Genomic DNA, 19,064 nt, shown 5'->3' on the forward strand with positions numbered 1-19,064 from the left:
GTAAAGAGAAGTACATATCTCCTAACAAAGTAGGCACAAGATTCCCAATGAAGAAAATTCTAATGGCGTTAACATCAACAAAACCATCAATGTTGGGGAACAAAGCCAACCCATAGATGAGCAACACAAAGATGGCTTCAAAAGCATCCATACTACCAGCTTGAGCAAAGGCAGTAGCTTCCTTGATGAGGAACTCAGAAGTTAACCCAAACAATCCTCATTTCTACAACCAATGAGCCTCTATCTCATACTTCTTCAAGTGAAGGGCTTCAGCAATAAGATGAGATATGGGAATCTCTTCCAATCCACTAAAAGGAACTTTGCTAGAAACATGTATTCCCAAGAGATGGGCATACTCCTCCAACGTAGGCACGAGATGATAATCAGGAAAAGTGAAGCAACGGTAGAGAGGGTCATAGAACTGGACCAACACACTCAAGAGTCCTTCAACCACATCAGCAGACAAAATAGACAGAAGCTTCCCATGACGTTGTTTGAAGTCCAAGGGATCTAATACAAAATATGATAGCTTCCTTAACTCTTTCAAATCCGGACATCTGAAGTTGTACTTCTTAGTGTTCCTTCATCCATAATCGATGGTCTGAAAATATTTGCAAATAATACCTCAGCTCCTTGAAATTTCCGTGTGATGAATGTTATGATGAGCATGAATGCATGAATGCAACAATCACAAATAAGGGATCACACACAAGGAAAACAAAGGTCAAGGGATGAATCAAGTCATTATCAAGATCAATCATCCATTTTGGTGGATTATGGTTTACACCTTATCAACACCCAAGTTCCATTGATATTGACAAGACTTGATTGGATCAACCAAGAATCAAGGGTTTGTTGTGAGTCACGAGCATGTAGTCTGGGTAAGAACCATCCCAAGGGAGTGAACTAAGGATAAAAACCTGTAGATCATGTTCTAAAAAGCTCCCAGAGTCTTAATTCCATCTATCGGATATTACAGGTTAGGATGACTAACTCATCAACCCATAATATTCTCAAGAGAAACTCGTCTGAGTGTAGCATCGCGTAACAACTGTGATCAAGTCTACACTTGAACAATCTCCACACTACGCCCTAAATAGGCCAAGAGGGGTTAAATCTTCTACGATCCTCAACTTCTCGGACCCTAAATCAGAGATAGTAATGCCTAACCACAAATAACTTGTGTGACATTCCTAACTCCAAAAGAGTCTCCACTGAGTAGATGGGTCTCAAGCTAACTTGTTAAGGACTACTCCACACAAGTCGAACATCACTATACTATCCTCCTATCTTAATTGCACTCAAGTTCGGGTTACAACTTATTTCACCACTCAGAGATCACCAAGCACAACAAGTAGATTATATCATACAAGCAAATATACATACATCAAATATACAATTATATACACACAAAAAAGTAGGCTAAACCCACTAGAGACTACTCCTCAGCAGAGTCGCCACTTAATTTATGTAACGGTAAATTCACGACCATCAAGCTATGGATAAGCTAGACCTTAATAAAACCAGAGTCGCCACCGCGCTTTTATTGTTTCTAAGGGAAAAGGGAAAAGTACGAACAAAACCCAAAGATAAGAAGTTTTCAAAACAAAAATAATAAAATGCCAGAGATTACAGGTAAGGGGGTCGGTTACACAGAGGGAATGTGTTAGCACCCAAAGTGTCCTAGGTACTCCTAGGGAGCCCTTTTTTGTGAGCATATGTGTTTTTGTACAAATGATGTTTGCAATAAAATGGAGTGTCGGGGTGAGAAAAGAATTTATTAATTATATTTTTGTGTTTGACAAGATCTTCGGACTTGTGCCTACGTACCAACATAAAATGAGGGATCAAAACCTCGTAGTTCGTGGTATCAATTTCAAAGTGGGTACATTGATTTTAACAAAAAAAATAGTTTAACAAAGGCACAAGAGGCCTAAAATGGTTTGAATGAGTGTTAGTTTTTTTGTCTTAGCTTCTGAAAATTTTAGGGCAAATATAGTTAAATCTATTTACAAGTTTATTTAAGAAAAGAAGTCTGAAAATGCAATGGCATAAGGCCAAAGTTTCTAATTTGCAATATAATCTAAGTTTAGAAAACAAGCACAAGCAAAAAAGATTTTAAAAAGGGGGGAGAGATTTTGAAATTAAAGAAGTGGGGAGGAGATGATGAGACTAATCCTAAGCATAAATTTAAAAATTTAAGCGTTGAAAAGATCTGACTAATAGGCTGCAATCCAATAGACAAGAACGTCATATAGAAACTCAAATTTCCCTTGGACTTTAGAATCAAGCAATAAACAACATACCAATAGAAAGTTGGAGAGAAAGGTATCAAATAAAGATAGCAACATCCAAGCTTATCAACTCCATAATCTTCAAAAATTGCCCATACATCAGATGACTTCCAAAAGATGGCATTAGACATAAGTTCAAGATAACAACTTCACAATGATCATGTTGAAGATGAACTCAAATGGATCTTCAATTTTGTATCAGATGAAAGTTCACTTCACAAGTACTTGGTTTCATGAAAGTTGGCATTTGCCAAGTCCTTTGCATAGGGAGTGTTGCCTAAATTCTAAGTCCAATAGTCTCAGATCAAACCAACAGTCCACACAAAGTGTTTTTTAGGGGTTTTGCTCTTATTATGTACATTAAGGTCAAAATACCACACAAACACACAAGTATATACAAACACAATATATCACAAAATATGGTCCAAGTGGACAAAGGGAAAAATGACATTAAAGTAAACAACTTGAATGGTATGAATAATGGCAAATGAATAAAGCTTAAAAAATAAGGTGCATTAAAAATAAATGACTCAAAATTAAATGTTAGTTATTAGTTGATTAGAAGTTAGTATTGCTTTTGCTTTGTTTTTGTTTAAGTCATTCTTTGGAGAACACTCAACCCACTTATCACAAGAATGGATCCTTGAACCAAGACATCTTCAAAAGGAAGGGAAAAAGGCCAAGTTTCCATACAATACCATGAAAGATGGGAGACTTACAATCTCACTAACTAGAATGTTATGCCTTTTGTGTCACAAATTTAGCGCTATGTTAAGCAATCGTAATTGGACTTATGTAGAAGTCACAACTATTTGAGGCCGAGCAATAGAATTTTGGTGCTAATACATGTTAGAGACATAGTATGATAAACTATGCTCATGAAACATGCCACACACAAAAAAGAATATGCAAAATGGGGGATCTAATCCCATCCATACTTATGTTGATTTTTGCAATCAACTAGCCTTACGATATAGAGATATCATAGGTCCATGACATGAACGGAAAAAGAAGGGGAATGAGATGAAGAGGGAGGGGGAAGGGATTAAACACAAATTGGTCAAAGGGGGACCTTTTCCAAATTAAGATCATTCATTCATCTTGGGAGATGGAATGTACATTCCATCAATCCTCTAAATCTAATGATCTTAACCTAGCAAAGTTAAATCAACCTTGACCAAGGCCCAACAACACAAGTCAAACTCACAAAATCAATTAAAATGGCTCTAGACAATTTATTTGGCATTTAAACAATTAAAAATAATAAAAATATACATTAAATTAAATTATGGTTGGTCAATTTCCTAAAACCTCATCAAAATACCAAAAAAATGGCCATGAGATTTATCATAGGTCAAACAAGGTGAAAGGACCTTGGAGAAATTTTTTCATAATTTTTGGAAACTTAATGGTATTTTTAAATAATTAAAAATATTCACAAAATCAATTAAATCATGAAAAATATTAATAATGATCCAAAAAATTATTTTAATTCAGAAAATGAAAGAGGATTTTATTAATTTTTTTTTGGTGAAACTCTCATATTTTTTGGATCAATATTAAATTTAATATGAATTAATGAAAATAAAACAAATAAAATGAAAATCAATTAATTAGAAAAAACATGGACCACTTGATCTCCCTCATTAATTGAGGTGGCAGATCAAGTGGATCAAAACACGCGTTCCATGATTAAAACAAAATGACTTGATCCTATGGCTCAGAACCTATCCAGCTCATCACCGGAGCAAAGCACCGGTCGTCTTCTCAGGCGACTTTGGCTGGACTGGTTCTCTCATCACCATCACAAAAATGAAAAAGAAGGACATGATTTTAAAGTAAAAATGGCACTGATCACGAATCTGGCCTCAATTCATCCTAACTCCAAGTATATTGAGAGATACATGGAGTTGAAATTTGAGGTACATGAACTGAGTTACTTCGATTTGGCCTCAAAGCAACTCAATCTTCTTGTCTACATTGGTAGTACTTCATACAACCAAGGATCCAACCAATGTAGACAAACTTGCAATTCTCTTGACTTTTGGGGCTCATGGGAGATCATATATGCATAATATGATAAAATTTGAAGTGTCCCTTGAAATATTTGATCAATTGGTAAATAAGCTTGTTGAAGAAGTTACTCAAGATACCTAGATGAACTAGGGTTTCCAAGGCAAACCAAATCCAAACTCTTGAAGAATTCTTGATCAAAATAACATGCAAAGATCATGGGGACTCATATATGATGCCTAGAGCCAATGTGGATCATTTCTTGGTTGAGCTCTTAGCAATGAGGGTCTTAAACCCTAGATGTGAACTTGATAGATCAAAAGGGATCAAGGTCCCTACCTACAAAAGAGTTAGACAAGTGCAAAGACATATTTTTGGTATTTTAGTTAGTAAAAATGATAAAATGCAAAGTATGATACAATCATATGATGCTTGATGATCTCTCCCAATACAAACCTGATGAGTGAGGGGTAAGGAGGATGCCAAGATATGATCCCAATGTCAATGCATATGATAAGATAGCATGAGGGATCTTAGGGTAAAAATTGAGGTCTTACAACATTCACCCACATATTTTTCTTGAGAGCCTCATTGATGCTGACAAGTTCAGATTCTACAATCATGACACTCTGTATCACATCCCCTTCAGAGTCAATCTCAATATCATGCAACGACAAAAATTCTATAAGTCTCCTTAGTATTTGTCTAACTCTCGATGGACTCTAGAACTGTGTAAGGTCACCTTCAGAAGTAGGACCACCTTCAGAAGTTCCACCTTTAGAGGATGGACCACCTTCAGAAGCTCCACCTTCAAAAGTTATGTCTTCAAAGGTTGGGCCACCTTCAGAGTCAGATCCATCATCAGAGTCAGACTCACCTTCAGATTCAGAGTCATCTTCAGATTCAGACTCTCCTTCAGAGTCAGAATCATCTTCAGAAGCAAAATCTCCTTCAGAGGAAGAATTAGACTCTAGTGTTGGATTGAGACTTTCTCCAATCTCATGTTTATGATTCTTTCTCAATGACATCTTTGCCGACTTCAACTTTATTAGTGAATGGGCAATAGATCTTATAAGCACCTGTACTGAGGTAACCTATAAGCAACATGACTTTTCTTTTGTCATCCAATTTTCTTCTAGTAACATCTGGTATATGCTTGTAACATACAAAATGAAAAAACCTTGAAATGGATGACACTTTGATTTCTTCCAATCCACTTCTCAATAGGAACTACTTCCTTTAACTTCTTTGTTGGATATCTGCTAAGCACATATACTGAAGTAGAAATTTCTTAGGCAGATTCTTCTCCCTTAGCATGCTCCTTGTCATGTCAAGTTAAGTTCTATTTCTCCTTTCAGTAAGACCATTATAACATGGAGTGTATGGAGCAGTCACCTAATGCTTAATACCATGTTCCTCACATAACGTTTTGAACTCTATTGACTTGAACTCACCTTCACCATCGGTTATGAGGATCTTCAACCTTTGTCCACTTTGATTTTCAACCTTCACTTTGAACTTCTTGAACTCAACAAACACTTCATGTTTGAACTTAATTAGTACTACCTATGTCATTCTTGTGAACGCATCCACAAATGACACAAATTACTTGTTTCCACCAAGTGAACCTACCTCAAATGGACCACATACATTATAATTCACCATACCTAAAGCATGAGTTACTCTTGGAGGAATTTTTTATGAGAATGGAAATCTTGGTTGCTTACTTCTCATGCATATATCACATGATTTCCCCGGTGCCACAATCTTAGGAATTCCATGTACCAGATTCCTTAAACTCAAACTCCCTAATATTTTGTAGTTTAGATGCCCCAATCTCTTATGCCACATCTCACTTTCCCTTTCAGCACTTCTTGCAGTAAGGCATTGAGTGTATGATGTTGCAACATTCACCTTGAATGTCTTGTTTCTTCCTAGTTCATACTGCATAATTAACTTTTGATTATGGTCATACAACTTTAAGAGGTTGTCCTTCACGGTTACTGAAAAACCTTTTTCAATTAGTTGACCTACACTCATCAGATTGTTATTCATGCCAGGAACATATCATACATCCTTGATTATTAAAGTTTTGCCATCGTTCAACTTAACTCTGACATTTCACATTCCTTTAGCATTCAAATACTCATCATCAACACATCTGATCTTGATCCTTTTTCTAGAGTCAAAATCAACCAGCCATTGCTTGTTTCTAGTTAGGTGATTTGAGCAGCCAATGTCCATATACCACTAGTCTACCATTGATCCACAAACATTCTTATATTCCATCAATAACACAGATTTATCGTCAGAATCTACTCTTGCTATGTTGGCTTCTTCACCCTTGCTAATCTTGTTTGACTAACAATCAGTAGCAAACTGACCAAACTTGTTGGAACTGTAGCACTGAACCTTTCTCTTGTCAAACTTCTCCTTTCCCTTCTGAACATTCTAATGTTTCATATCATAATTGGAGAGTTCTGACTTATGAACACCACCACGATACTTTTTTTGTTCTCTAGCCATGATTGCTTCTAGTTATTCTTACCAGGAGAAGCTTTTAGAGTCTGTTCTATCTCATTTTCAGAGTTTCTTTCAGTCAAACACAACTTTTGTGCCTCTAAACTACTCTGAAGCTCTTCAATTCTCATGGTTCTAGTGTCTTTAGAGTGTTCTATTTCTATAACTATGTAATCAAATAGAGGAGTAATTGATCTCAGTACATTTTCAATGATTACTTGTTCATAGCGTATTGCTCCACAAGACTTCATCCCATTCGTAACCACAATCACTATGTGATGTAATTAGGCACATTCTCATTGTTCTTCATGCTGATATTTTGATATTGGTTACATAGGGACTGAAAATTGATCTTCTTCACTAATGTGTCACCACCATAGCACCGTACCAGTGAATCCAATGCCGCCTTCGCCATCTTTGAATCGACAATTTTCTCAAACACCTTCGTATCTACACACTGACGGATATATAACAACACCTTCTGATCCTTCTTGTCTGTTTCACGTTGCATATTTCTTTGCGCTTTTGTTGCATTTTCTACAACCGGTGTGTAACCGTCATTGACGAGACCAAGAACATCTTGAGCTCCGAATAACACATGCATCTGAATTGATCACCCACTCCAGTTCTTTCTGTAGAATACTAGAAGCTTTGTTGTCAAGCTACCGTTTTCGTCGTTTATCTTCGTTCTTCTGCAAATCACTCAGTTCTTACCAACACTCGTGTTTTCCAAACCGCGAGAATCAAGATATGTGATTCTCCTTGATTTGAACTTCAATTCAACACGAATATCAAGAACAAAATCATCACACACCTCACAAGAATCGAACCATACCTCTAAATATCAATTGTTGGAGTTCAACAATGAACTCCCATTAATAATGCACAAGAATCGGAGAAGATGAAGATGAAGAAATAGAGAGAGAGAGAGAGAGAGGGAGAGAGAGAGAGAGAGAGAGAGAGAGAGAGAGAGAACTCTATAACTAACTTTCACTATTCAGATTTTTTTAAAATTCCGTAACACATTCAACTTACTTTGGGTTTATATAGATTCACCCAAACTCGAATGCACATTAAATGAAAATTAAAATTTAAATAAAAATGTAAACTTAAATGCAAAAGAATCTCAAAACTAAACTAACTTCGTTTTCTCCGGCAGTAGTCTCTCCCCAGCAGGGTTGATTTCTCTTGGAAGGTTCAATGGTTGAGTGGGTTGACATCCCAATGCTTTATCCTCTTCCCCGGCAAGATTGCTAGTGGAACTGTTGATATCTCCCCTCAGAGTGCTTGTTGAGGTTTTCACCTCCCACCCTTCAGCAGAGCAGTGAGGTCTGTCCTCCTCAGCAGTTGTGGTATTTTGTGAAGGTTCAGTGTTTGGCGGTCAGTCCCCAGCTATCCTTCTCTTTCTCCGGCAAAATCTCCAGTAATTTGGTTGCATGGCGGATGATCTTCCCCTGCAGAGTTCGGTTGATTGCCCGATATTTTTTGATCCCCAGTAGAGTGGCTTGTATGGCAGAATCTACTTGTGCGATCTTTTCTCCCTCAGTGGGTTGATTCCCCGTTAGAATCGTTAACGGTATCCCCAGTAGAGTTGCTCGTGCAGTTGGATTTCTACTTGGATGATCTATTCTCCCTTTGTGGGTTGTTCCCCAACGGAGTTATGTGGAGTTGCCTTCATGGTAGTTATTGCTTGCGCAGTGAACACTTGCTCTCTTGCAGAAATCTCATGATTTTCTCTGCATCCCCAACAAATTTGCTTCAGTAGCAATCTCTTCCTGCTGTGAACTTTCTGTTCCCCAGTTGGGTCGACCGTTGATCCATCACTCAGAGATTTGGTGTTTCCCTTGATATCTCTGATCTTTTGCCTCCCCGCAGATCTTTGCTTTTCAGCATTTGGGTCTCCAGCAGATTGGCTTTCCAGTTGGATCCCTTGGATTTTCCTCTGGAAGTATAGTACCGGGCGTTTGTTCCCTGGGCCTGTTTGTGTTAGAAATGTCTGTTTCATCAGCATTCATCAAACATACATCACGCATATTCATGCATAATCATAAACATGCAGATATTCATGTTGCATTTTTGCCATATATATTTTGTTTGTTGTCTCCTACTAATGGTGATACAGATCTCCACAATAGATCTCTCCAAGCAGATGTCGGGTGTTAAATCTCTCAATTTAGAGTCAGCCCTTAAGCAGAATGTGTCAATCCTTTCCTGCCATTTCCCCACTGAGATACATCCTCGTGGATGACGGTTATTTCCGTTCCCTCCCAACACACAATGGGATGGGTTTTCCCTTTTGAGTTCTATCCTTATTAGGACGAGTCTTGATTCAGTTTTCCTTTTGGTTCGATCCCAAATTGGCCTTTTTTCAACTGTCTCTCATGCTTCCCTGTGGTATAAATGAATAGTTGCTTACTAACCGGCGCTCATTCATCTTATCCTCAGTGGAACTTTTGGGCCTCTGCCTACAAACCAGCAGTTGTAAGTCCTATCTTTGGCGGTTTTTTTCTACCTACAACCCGGTAGTTATAAACCCGTTTTCTCCCCTAACGGAGTTAACTTTGTTATTCATCCCAACCGATGACAATTACCTTTCTGTGGTTTTATATCCAATCTTTGGTAGGTGTAATCCCCTCTTTTGTGGTTATCTTCATCTAGTTCTCGATGTTGATTTGCCTTTGTTTGGTTAAGTCGCTTGAGTTAAACACTTATATCCTCAACAACTCTTTTGTGGATAATTGCCGTATGCTAGCAATTTTATCCCCAGCGGGTCCTTTCACCGTTTGCCAGTGATTGTATTCCCCGGATCATTGATTTACATCAATGTACTCCCAGCGAGTCTTCTTTCATTCACCCTTTCGTGGTAATGTATGTTGCTCCTTTTGATTGGTCATCATTTATATACCTAGTTTGGTATCCCGATGCCTTTCTTTTCGGATTTTTATCCTATAAACAACCTACAACCCGGTTCAGGATAATCTTCCATGCGAGTATATTATCTACGTTTTGAAGGCAATAGATAATATATCTCATGCACTCTTCAGTCGAAGCCTTTCGTGTTTCCCCAGTCCAGTAAGATTCATATTCCTTTGTTCGGAATCGAATATCCATCCTATAAACAAGACTGCTTTTCTAGCTTTCTTCAGGGTGATGAGTGTCTTGGAACACAAACCAATTCACGTTTTCGGATTTTTATCCTATAAACAACCTACAACCCGGTTCAGGATAATCTTCCATGCGAGTTTATTATCTACGTTTTGACGGCAATAGATAATATATCTCATGCACTCTTCGGTCGGAGCCTTTTGTGTTTCCCCAGTCGAGTAAGATTCGTATTCCTTGTGGAATCGAATGTCCATCCTATAAACAAGTCTGCTTTTCTAGCTTTCTTCAGGATGATGAGTGTCTTGGAACACAAACCAATTCACGTTTTCGGATTTTTATCCTATAAACAACCTACAACCCGGTTCAGGATAATCTTCCATGCGAGTTTATTATCTACGTTTTGACGGCAATAGATAATATATCTCATGCACTCTTTGGTTGAATCCTTTGTTTGTTTCCCCAACTGAGTAAGATTTGCATTCTTTACAGAATCAAATGTCCATCCTATAAACAAGTCTGATGTTCTAGCTTTCTTCAGGATGATGAGTGTTTTGGAACACACACCAATTCACGCTTTGGTCGGTCACCTGCAACATACCTACAACCCGGTATCCTTGGTGTTCCTTCCTGTCTGCTCCCTTTTGCGACCTTGGTCCCCTGTTGGAGTCAGATTTTCTCTGAGTGAAGTATACCTTTTTCAGGTTTTCTTCAGATGATTTTGGTTGATTGATATCTCTCACCCGTACACAGGTCTTAGATATTCATTCTTCCTGAGCATGTTACTCACTAACCGGTAACATCTCATTCCTTTGGCTTTCCCTGGATAATCTTCAACTAGATTTCTCCAGCGGAGTTGTGGTTATTTCTCTTCTTGTTGTGTTGGTGTTTCCCCAATACACGCATTCTCTGAGTCAGTTTGAGTCTTCCAATGGATGTATCTTCCTTTGGAATTCTTTCTCTTTCCCAGTTCGAATTCTCTTTTCCCCAGTCTAATCTCTAGTTTCAAGCCGTGTCCTGCTCACGCAATGTCAGTTTTTTTCCAAAATCAGAGTCGTGTCCTAATCACACGCATTTCTTTTCTTTTCCCCATGAGAGTCTTATTAGAGTCTCTGTTCCTGGTGAGTGTATTACTCCGATGGATTGTCTGTTCTTTGTGGACCCATATCCCCACAAAGTTTGTTTTCTTTTACATGCATACATCTGCATCATGAGGTCTCTTAGGGACCAAAATTTGTCTCATTACTGTTATTTAAGCCCATTCTACCGCGTCGAGATGAAGATTTCTAAACTTCACTTCTCCGGTTAGAATGACCTTAAATAGGGGCATCTGTAAGACCCCAATTTTGTCCCTAAGATCCCTCATGACATCATATCATATCATTCATTGCCTCAAGGATCTTTGTGCACCTTGCCCCTTCCCTATGGGTGGGTTATTTTTTTGAGGGTGATTCTTGATCACCAAGCATGGTTTTCATATGTATATCATTGCTTTTCATTTGATTACTAACCCAAAAGTACAAAAATATGTCATCTAACCTTGTTACTTGCAGATGAAGCAATTACAGGTCAAGGTAGTCAATGCATTCATTGGGCAATAGATGGTGGCCATTATGAAGAATTTGGGCCCCATGATCACTAATCAAGAGTTCATATGAGTTGTGATATCATTTTGAATCAAAATCACAAGTGGTAGAGGCTTGAATCTCATCAAGGCATTCTTCAGTCAATTGAAGCCTTAGCCAGTCAACTGCAAAGTCAACTGTGGAGTTTGAATATGGGAAGTGATGGGAAATACTTCATTCATGTTCAAACAAGTCTCATTTGACATTTCAAACACTTCCTTTGAAGGATTTGAGGTCCAGTCAAAATTTGCCAAAAATAGAAAGTGACCTATAATTTGAACTTTCCAAAAATGGAAAGGTTTTCATCCAACTTCAACTTCAAATTACATGACCAAAAATGCTTCAAATGAAATTTTGTTGAACATGAAAGTTGTAGATCTTTCTCTCCCATTTCCAAAATGTCCAAGAACATCAATTTCTCATTTGTGGTTGAGGAGATATGGATCAAACATGGCCAAGTGTGGATTGAAATTCAAAAGGGCATAACTTCTCAACCATAGCTCCAAATCATGTGGTTCTTTTTGCATTAATCTTGTTTTGACCTATAATTTCATAATCATGCATTACATTTCATCAATTCTCATCACAAAAATATTGGCATTTTCATTTGAATTTTGGAGGGAACTTTTAAATTCAAAAATTGTGCATTGCCTTCACTTCCCACCATTGGCATTTGATTCAAAATCACATTTTAAGTGCATTTCCACCAGAACTGGTGCACTGTTCATCATGCACACCATGCATAGGGTAAAATGGCCATTTTGCATTTGCACTTCATTTTAGCTAATTCTCATTACCATTACTTAAACATGATTAGGGATTGGATTAGGAGAGCATATATAAGCATAATCCTAACAGAAAACACTAAGCACACTTCACAAATCTCAGATCTAGAATTTTCTCTCCAATTTTCTCTCAACTTTTTCATCCAAATTCTGCATAAACATTGCATTATTCTTGATTTGTTCATCATCCACAAGCATCATTGAAGGTTTTGGAAGCAAGATCTAGAAGAATTGAGCTGATTTGAGGACTGTTGAACCTTGCATCCATTAATGGCAGTTGAAGTTTCTGGACAAAGCAAGCACGATTGAGCTATTCTTCCTCATCCATTCATCTATCTCATCATTGGAGAACATCTGTTTCAGCTTTCCAGGACCTGAATCGCACAATTCCACTTCTGTTGCTCCTTGAAGGTCAGAACTCGAGTACTTCCATTCATGAAATTATTGTATGCTTTTGGTAGATCTTTGAACATAGAGTATGCTGAGCTTTAGATCCATGATTTTCGTGGAGAAATGACATAGTTATTGAAGTTTAAAGTTTGATAGGTGAAACTTTTCTTGCTCGATTCTTTGAACATGTGCTGAATTAGGTTAAATTAGTTGTGGATATGTGATGTATGATGAATGACGAGTCTATTGGTATGCTCATGGTGAATTTCTGTGCATGTTTGTTCTTGATGATGATGAACACGATGAACATGGATGAACACTTAGGGTTTTAGCTCCCAGACTGCATTTGATCCATTTCCCCGCATGTTGCATGTGATTTGGTGTTAGAGGCCATGTACTGGTCCAGCGAGGCATCCATATGGCCTTTTGATTGGTTGCTTTTTATTTGCCGTGCCACCTCAGTTAAGTGAAACGGTGCGTTTCCCTTAACTGGCGCCTAATTTGAAATGGCGCACGGTTCGATCCTACTGATGGACATTTGCCAATTTTGCTTTGCTGAATTATCTCATTTCATTCATCCATGTTCATATGCTTCATTCATGTTTTTTATTTTCTCTTCACTTCCAAAAACCATAACTCCATGAATAATCAACCAAATGACCTGAGATTTTTTGCACTTCGTTCCTCATGATGTCTACTATTTTATGAGTATTTTTCCAGAATTTGTGCTCGGTTGGAATTTAAATTTGCCTAGGGTTTGTGTATGCATATGCTATCTTGTACCTTTCTTGCCATTTTCTTTTTGAAATAATGATGGTTGATCCAATGAATGTGAGATTTGGCATGCTTAAACTAGACATCTTTAGGGTCATTTTGGTGTTGAGTTTGCAATTTTAGAATTTATGGTTGTTGAGATATGATCTGTTTAATATAGGTGTGACAATGTGTGTCACACCTTTGCTTGCTCAATTTGTTGATTTTCTTTCCCATGCCAAATAAATGCCAAATAATGTGATTTTTTTGCATGATGTTTCTCCTAGATGTTAGGTTTGATCATGAATTTTTGTGGAATTGTTGGATCCATTTCTGATTTGTTTGAGATTTTCTTTGCTGGTTGACCATTTTTGAACTTTTGAATAGTCATGAACTTCAATGATTTGGGAAATGCTTATGCTTTATCATATGGATTTGAAATTTTACACATGTTTTCTAGACACATTTAAGTTTATTGTGGCTTTGGTTTGAGTCATTTATCATTTGTCATCTCTGTTTTAGGATTGCCTTAAGTTGATGTATCAATTTGTGCCTCCTTTGAGCTTGGTTGTGCTTACATTGCCTTATGGAATTTGATTGACATTCTTATACTTGTCCAAATGCCTTGGTTTTTGGCATGCGGATCATATGAGATGTCTTGAACATGTATGAATTTTTCTAGATTTTTGTGAATCATTTCTGATTTAATTGAGATTTATCTTTCTGTTTGATCACATGTGGACTTTAAAATTGTCTTGAACTTCAATTGATCATAAAATGCATTTGGTAAATGATATGAATGTGAGACTTTTTTCTATGTGTCAATAATTGTTTGAAGTTTCATTATGTCAAATTTCAGCTTCTGTTTTAAATTTTTTCCTCATCTTTGACCCTAGGCTTTGGCCTAAGGGTTTGCTTCTCATCTTTGAGCTTTGTTTTCAGGTTGAACATCCAAGCTAAATAGTTGTTGATGTTCCATCATTTGAGAACTTGATGTTTACCATTGTCTACTAACTTTGTGTGTTTTGTAGGGCTGTTAACTCATTTGAGCTTAATTTGTGGCTTATGCCTTTGCTTATTGGGTTTGACTGTTGATATTAACTGTTGTTGGTTTGTCTAAACTGTGTACTGATTTGTGTGATGTTTCCACAGGTACATTAAGTTGCTTAAGTTCACTTTGAACTTGCTTTTGCTTGGTTGCTTAACCACTTAGGTATAATTCCTCTTCTTCATGTAGTCTGGAAGACCTGGCCTGTTATGTGGTCAGGCACCTGTCTGAAGTCCTCCTTAAGAGGCAATGTCTTTGTGTGTTTATTTTTGTGCTAAGCAGGAAAAGTCCTTTGATAAGGCAATTGGCAGACAAAAGAGATGTGTAATCCATCTCCTGCTACTCAGTGTGTCACTCACCTTGCTCACACCACATGTGTTGATGCATAGTGAGTAAAAACCCAAGATCTATAGAGTCTAACTTGTGGAGAAGAGTTCCTACTTTCTGAACTCCCACACCTTCTATTATTCAATGCTCTCTCTGACCAGAGATAGAAGCTATGAGGCACACCCCTCATCTCCTTTTCATCTGCTTCACCTTAACTCTCAATGTTAAGGTTAAGAGCACAACTTACCCCATTCCAGTTGACTTTAAAGTCTAACCCTTGCTTGAGCCTAATTGCTTGTATATAGTGTGTGCTAACTGAATCATTGATTGCTTATTGGTTCATCTGTACATGTTTGTTTATGTGCCTTGTGCATTTATCATCATTAATTACTCATTATTGCATGATCATCATTTCATATCTTTGTGACACATCTTTGTTTGTCCATTGAGGAATCAACTGTAAGTCCATTCATTGGCCATTGTTCCTATGATTTGGAAGGGATTGAGTGTAAGACCATTTCATTGGCCACTTATGTCCTCTTTGCTTAGTGCTTTTGTTTGTTTGTTGTATGTGAGGATTCAATTGTAAGTCCATGTTGTTGGCATTTGTTTCCCGTGATCATTTCTGTGGAGATTCGAGTAAGTCCAGATAGATTGGCATCTGATATCCATGTTTGTTTGTCTTAGGAGATTGGTGTAAATCCATTTATTGGTATCCGATATCCAGTTTGTTTTGTGAGATTGGTGTAAGTCCAGTTGATTGGCATCCGGTGTCATTTCTTTGTTTGTTTCAGGAGATTAGTGTAATTCCAGTTGATTGGCATCTGATATCCATGTTTTGTTTTGCTTTAGGAGACTAGTATAAGTCCATTGAGTGGCATCTGGTATCCCTCTTTGTTTTAGGAGATTGGTATAAGTCCAGTAATTGGCATCCGGTATCCGCTTTTGTTAACTTTGCCTGATGCTTTGTTTATCTGTTATTTGCATTGTTGCCTATTCCAAAGGAATCACTTGAATCATCTTCCATATGATTTCAAGAGGTGAACACCTAAGAAGTTTTACTTCCTCCCTCTCCATATTTGTGTGTGTTTTCCAAAACCCTCTTTTCACATGTTAATTCAAAAACTTTGACATCTATTGTGCAAACATTTTGACATGTCTTTCAAATTAGAAACCCAGGCCTTAAGCCTTTGACTTTTCAAACTTCATTTTCTCAATACTTCTTTGAATCAAATCCTAATCATGCTTTGACCATCTTTCATGAATACTCAAATCAATTAATCTCACTCACTCAATTGCTTTTGTGGCCCAAGCCCACTTTTCACTCATGTTTTCATGCATTAGCCCTAGGTTTGATTTATCCTAGTTGGTTGATGTTAATCTCACCTTTTGTCCTTAGTGATCGAACTGTAAGACTTCCGTACTAAAAATAGGGTTAACCCCTCTAGTACGTCGAAGCTTTTCTCACATGGTGGACTTGTTGTTTGTATAAGGTTGAGTTTTCTCCCGTAGATAACGTAAGACCTTAGGGCTTTTGTTTAAAATGAACTCACTCATATTTTGGAAATCTTTTAGCCGAACTACGGCGTTTTGATCCTTACCTTTCATGGAAAGGTACGTAGGCAACGGGTTCATCCGTTCAAACACAAAAACAATAAAAATTGTATATTCTTTTCTCATCCCTTCCATCATTGTTTGCACAATATATGTCATAAACAAAATAACTTTTTGTACAACAAGTGTGAAAAGAGGTTCTCTAGGAGTACCTAGGACATTTTGGGTGCCTAACACCTTCCCATTGCGTAATTAACCCCTTACCCAGATCTCTGACCTTTTCATTAGTTTTCTATGTGTAAAACTTCTTAGGATTTTGTTCGCTTTTTAGCGAATCCTTTGGATAAATAAAAGTGCGGTGGCGACTCTATCTTTGTATGCTTTGCTTTTGATTTAATCAATAAATCATAAAGTGACGAATACACCGCTACAACCGGTTATAGGCATCAATGGCAAGGTTTGGTCATACAACACATTTGGAACAATATTTGTTGTTGATGATCCTGTTACATTAAGTCCTAGTCCATTTTCAACTCTAATCGGAAAGGCTCAAGGTACAATCACAGTAACTTCTCAAGATGGCGCAAATGTGTACATAGTTTTGTCAATTGTGTTTAACGATGTGCAATATGCTGGTAGCACTTTAGAAATTCAAGGTACAAGTCGTCAACGTGATAATTTAAGAGAGCTTGGTGTTGTTTCTGGAACGGGAAGATTTCGATTTGCAAGAGGGTTTGCTGTGTTTGAAACTATATCTTATGATCCTACAAGTAGTGAGTCTGTTATTAGGTTGACTGTAACCTTGGCAATACCTTAAAAACTTATGTATTATTACATGGTTAATGCTTGTTAAAATAGTCATATGAATGTATGATCATGCAAGCTTCATATATGTACCAATAAACTAAAATCAAATAGAAATATATGAACATTTTATCTTATTAGTTATATACTTTTATTAGTCTTATATTTTATTCTTGGTCCAACTTGGGTCGTGATAATATAGAATAGTTGTAACATATTTAATCGGTTAAATTGCACGTCAATATGTTTAATGCCATGTGATTTTAAAATTCTAAATATAACGTTCTTTTTTGCAAGTTGTGTTGAACATAAAGAGATAGTGAAGAATAATGAGATGACTTGTCCGATAAGTTATCAATATTATAGTTGAAATTATCCAAGGGAACTTATTGTAACTAACCTAACTATTTTTAGTTAGATAATTAGGAGTTAGTTATGCTACTCTAACTAATTGTAACTAATATAAATAGTAGTTCATTATTCTCTCTTAGTAGATTTGTGTAATAGTTTCTTATGATCAATGCCATGAAGCTTGTTTCATCTTCTTCAATTGAGTCTAGGTTTCTCCTTTCAAATGGTATCATCAACATTTGAATCTTTCTCCATCATTTTCGCTGCTTACACAAATCTCATCAATTTCAGTTGAATTCATTTTTCTTCCTCGTTCTTTTCATGTGAATTCATCTAATCTTCTTTCTTCTTCTTTTCTACTTCAACAATATCGGTTAGAGGCCCTTCAAGCTCAGATAACGTACATACTACTATTTCAAATCTAAACAAGGGATATCAAAATGATACTCTCAATCCCTATTTCATGCACCCAAATAAAAATCCCGGACGAGTGTTAGTTACTCCTCTTCTGAATGCAAGAAATTATCATTCTTGGTCAAGGTCCATGACTATGGTGCTCCGATCCAAGAACAAGTTACATTTCATCAACGATTCACTACCAAGATTACCAGACGAAGATCGTGACTCTATCGCATGGATCATTGCAACACCATGATTATGTCATGGTTAAATAACTCTGTTGATTCTGAGATTTCACAGAGCATCTTGTGGATGGAAATCACATCCAACAATTTGAAAGAGCTCAAGGATCAGTTCTATCATGGTGATGTGTTCAGAATCTCAAATATCCAAGAAGAAATATGCACTCTCGAGCAAGGTGATTCTTCAATTTCTTCATATTATACCAAATTGAAAAGGCTATGGCAAGAGTTAGACAATTTCAGGCCTATTCCTACATGTGATTGTAACATTTCTTGCATAATGATTGATAGAATTCGTAGTTATAAGGATTTTGATCAAGATATCATATTCTTAAAAGGTTTCAATTATCAATTTGCTCCTGTTAGATCCCAAATAATGTTAATGGACCCATTCCCTAATGTTTTCAAAGTGTATTCCTTACTTGTTTAACAAGAAAGACATCTCATTGCACCTATCAATGAATCCAAATTGCTAGCTTTTCCCAATAATCAATATCAAAGGAGATGCAATACTCTTTTTTGTGGCAAGAACAATATAGAAGGTAGATCCTCCAATGGTAGAGGTAGAGGCTCAAGGGTTTTCACTCATTGTGGAATGACAAATCACACCATTGATACTTGTTTCAAAAAACATGGATACCCTCCTCATTGACAGCCACACCAAAGTCACATCAATAATGTCAACAATTCACCATATGATAAACATCAAGAAATTGATGATCAATCAAATCCACCTGAAGATTCGAATCAGGACCAATCAACAAATTCATTCAGTTTTACTCCTGATCGACATAAATCTCTCTTAGCTTTACTCCAACAAGCATCTTTAACAAATTCTTATAGTGTTAATCAAACCA

The 19,064-nt window shown here is 37.0% G+C and overlaps 1 protein-coding gene across 1 annotated transcript in view; it reads left to right on the top strand.

Annotated features, from left to right (window-relative positions):
- LOC127100788 (pterocarpan synthase 1) overlaps positions 1-19,064 on the top strand; it is a 121,893-nt gene that overhangs the window by 35,299 nt on the left and 67,530 nt on the right. Inside the window, exon 2 of the mRNA XM_051038063.1 lies at positions 16,869-16,965. Coding sequence (XP_050894020.1) covers positions 16,869-16,965 — 97 coding nt within the window. The remainder of the gene's footprint in view (positions 1-16,868; positions 16,966-19,064) is intronic.

Source organism: Lathyrus oleraceus, chromosome 7 (genome assembly GCF_024323335.1).
Source record: "Lathyrus oleraceus cultivar Zhongwan6 chromosome 7, CAAS_Psat_ZW6_1.0, whole genome shotgun sequence".
NCBI lineage: Eukaryota > Viridiplantae > Streptophyta > Magnoliopsida > Fabales > Fabaceae > Lathyrus > Lathyrus oleraceus.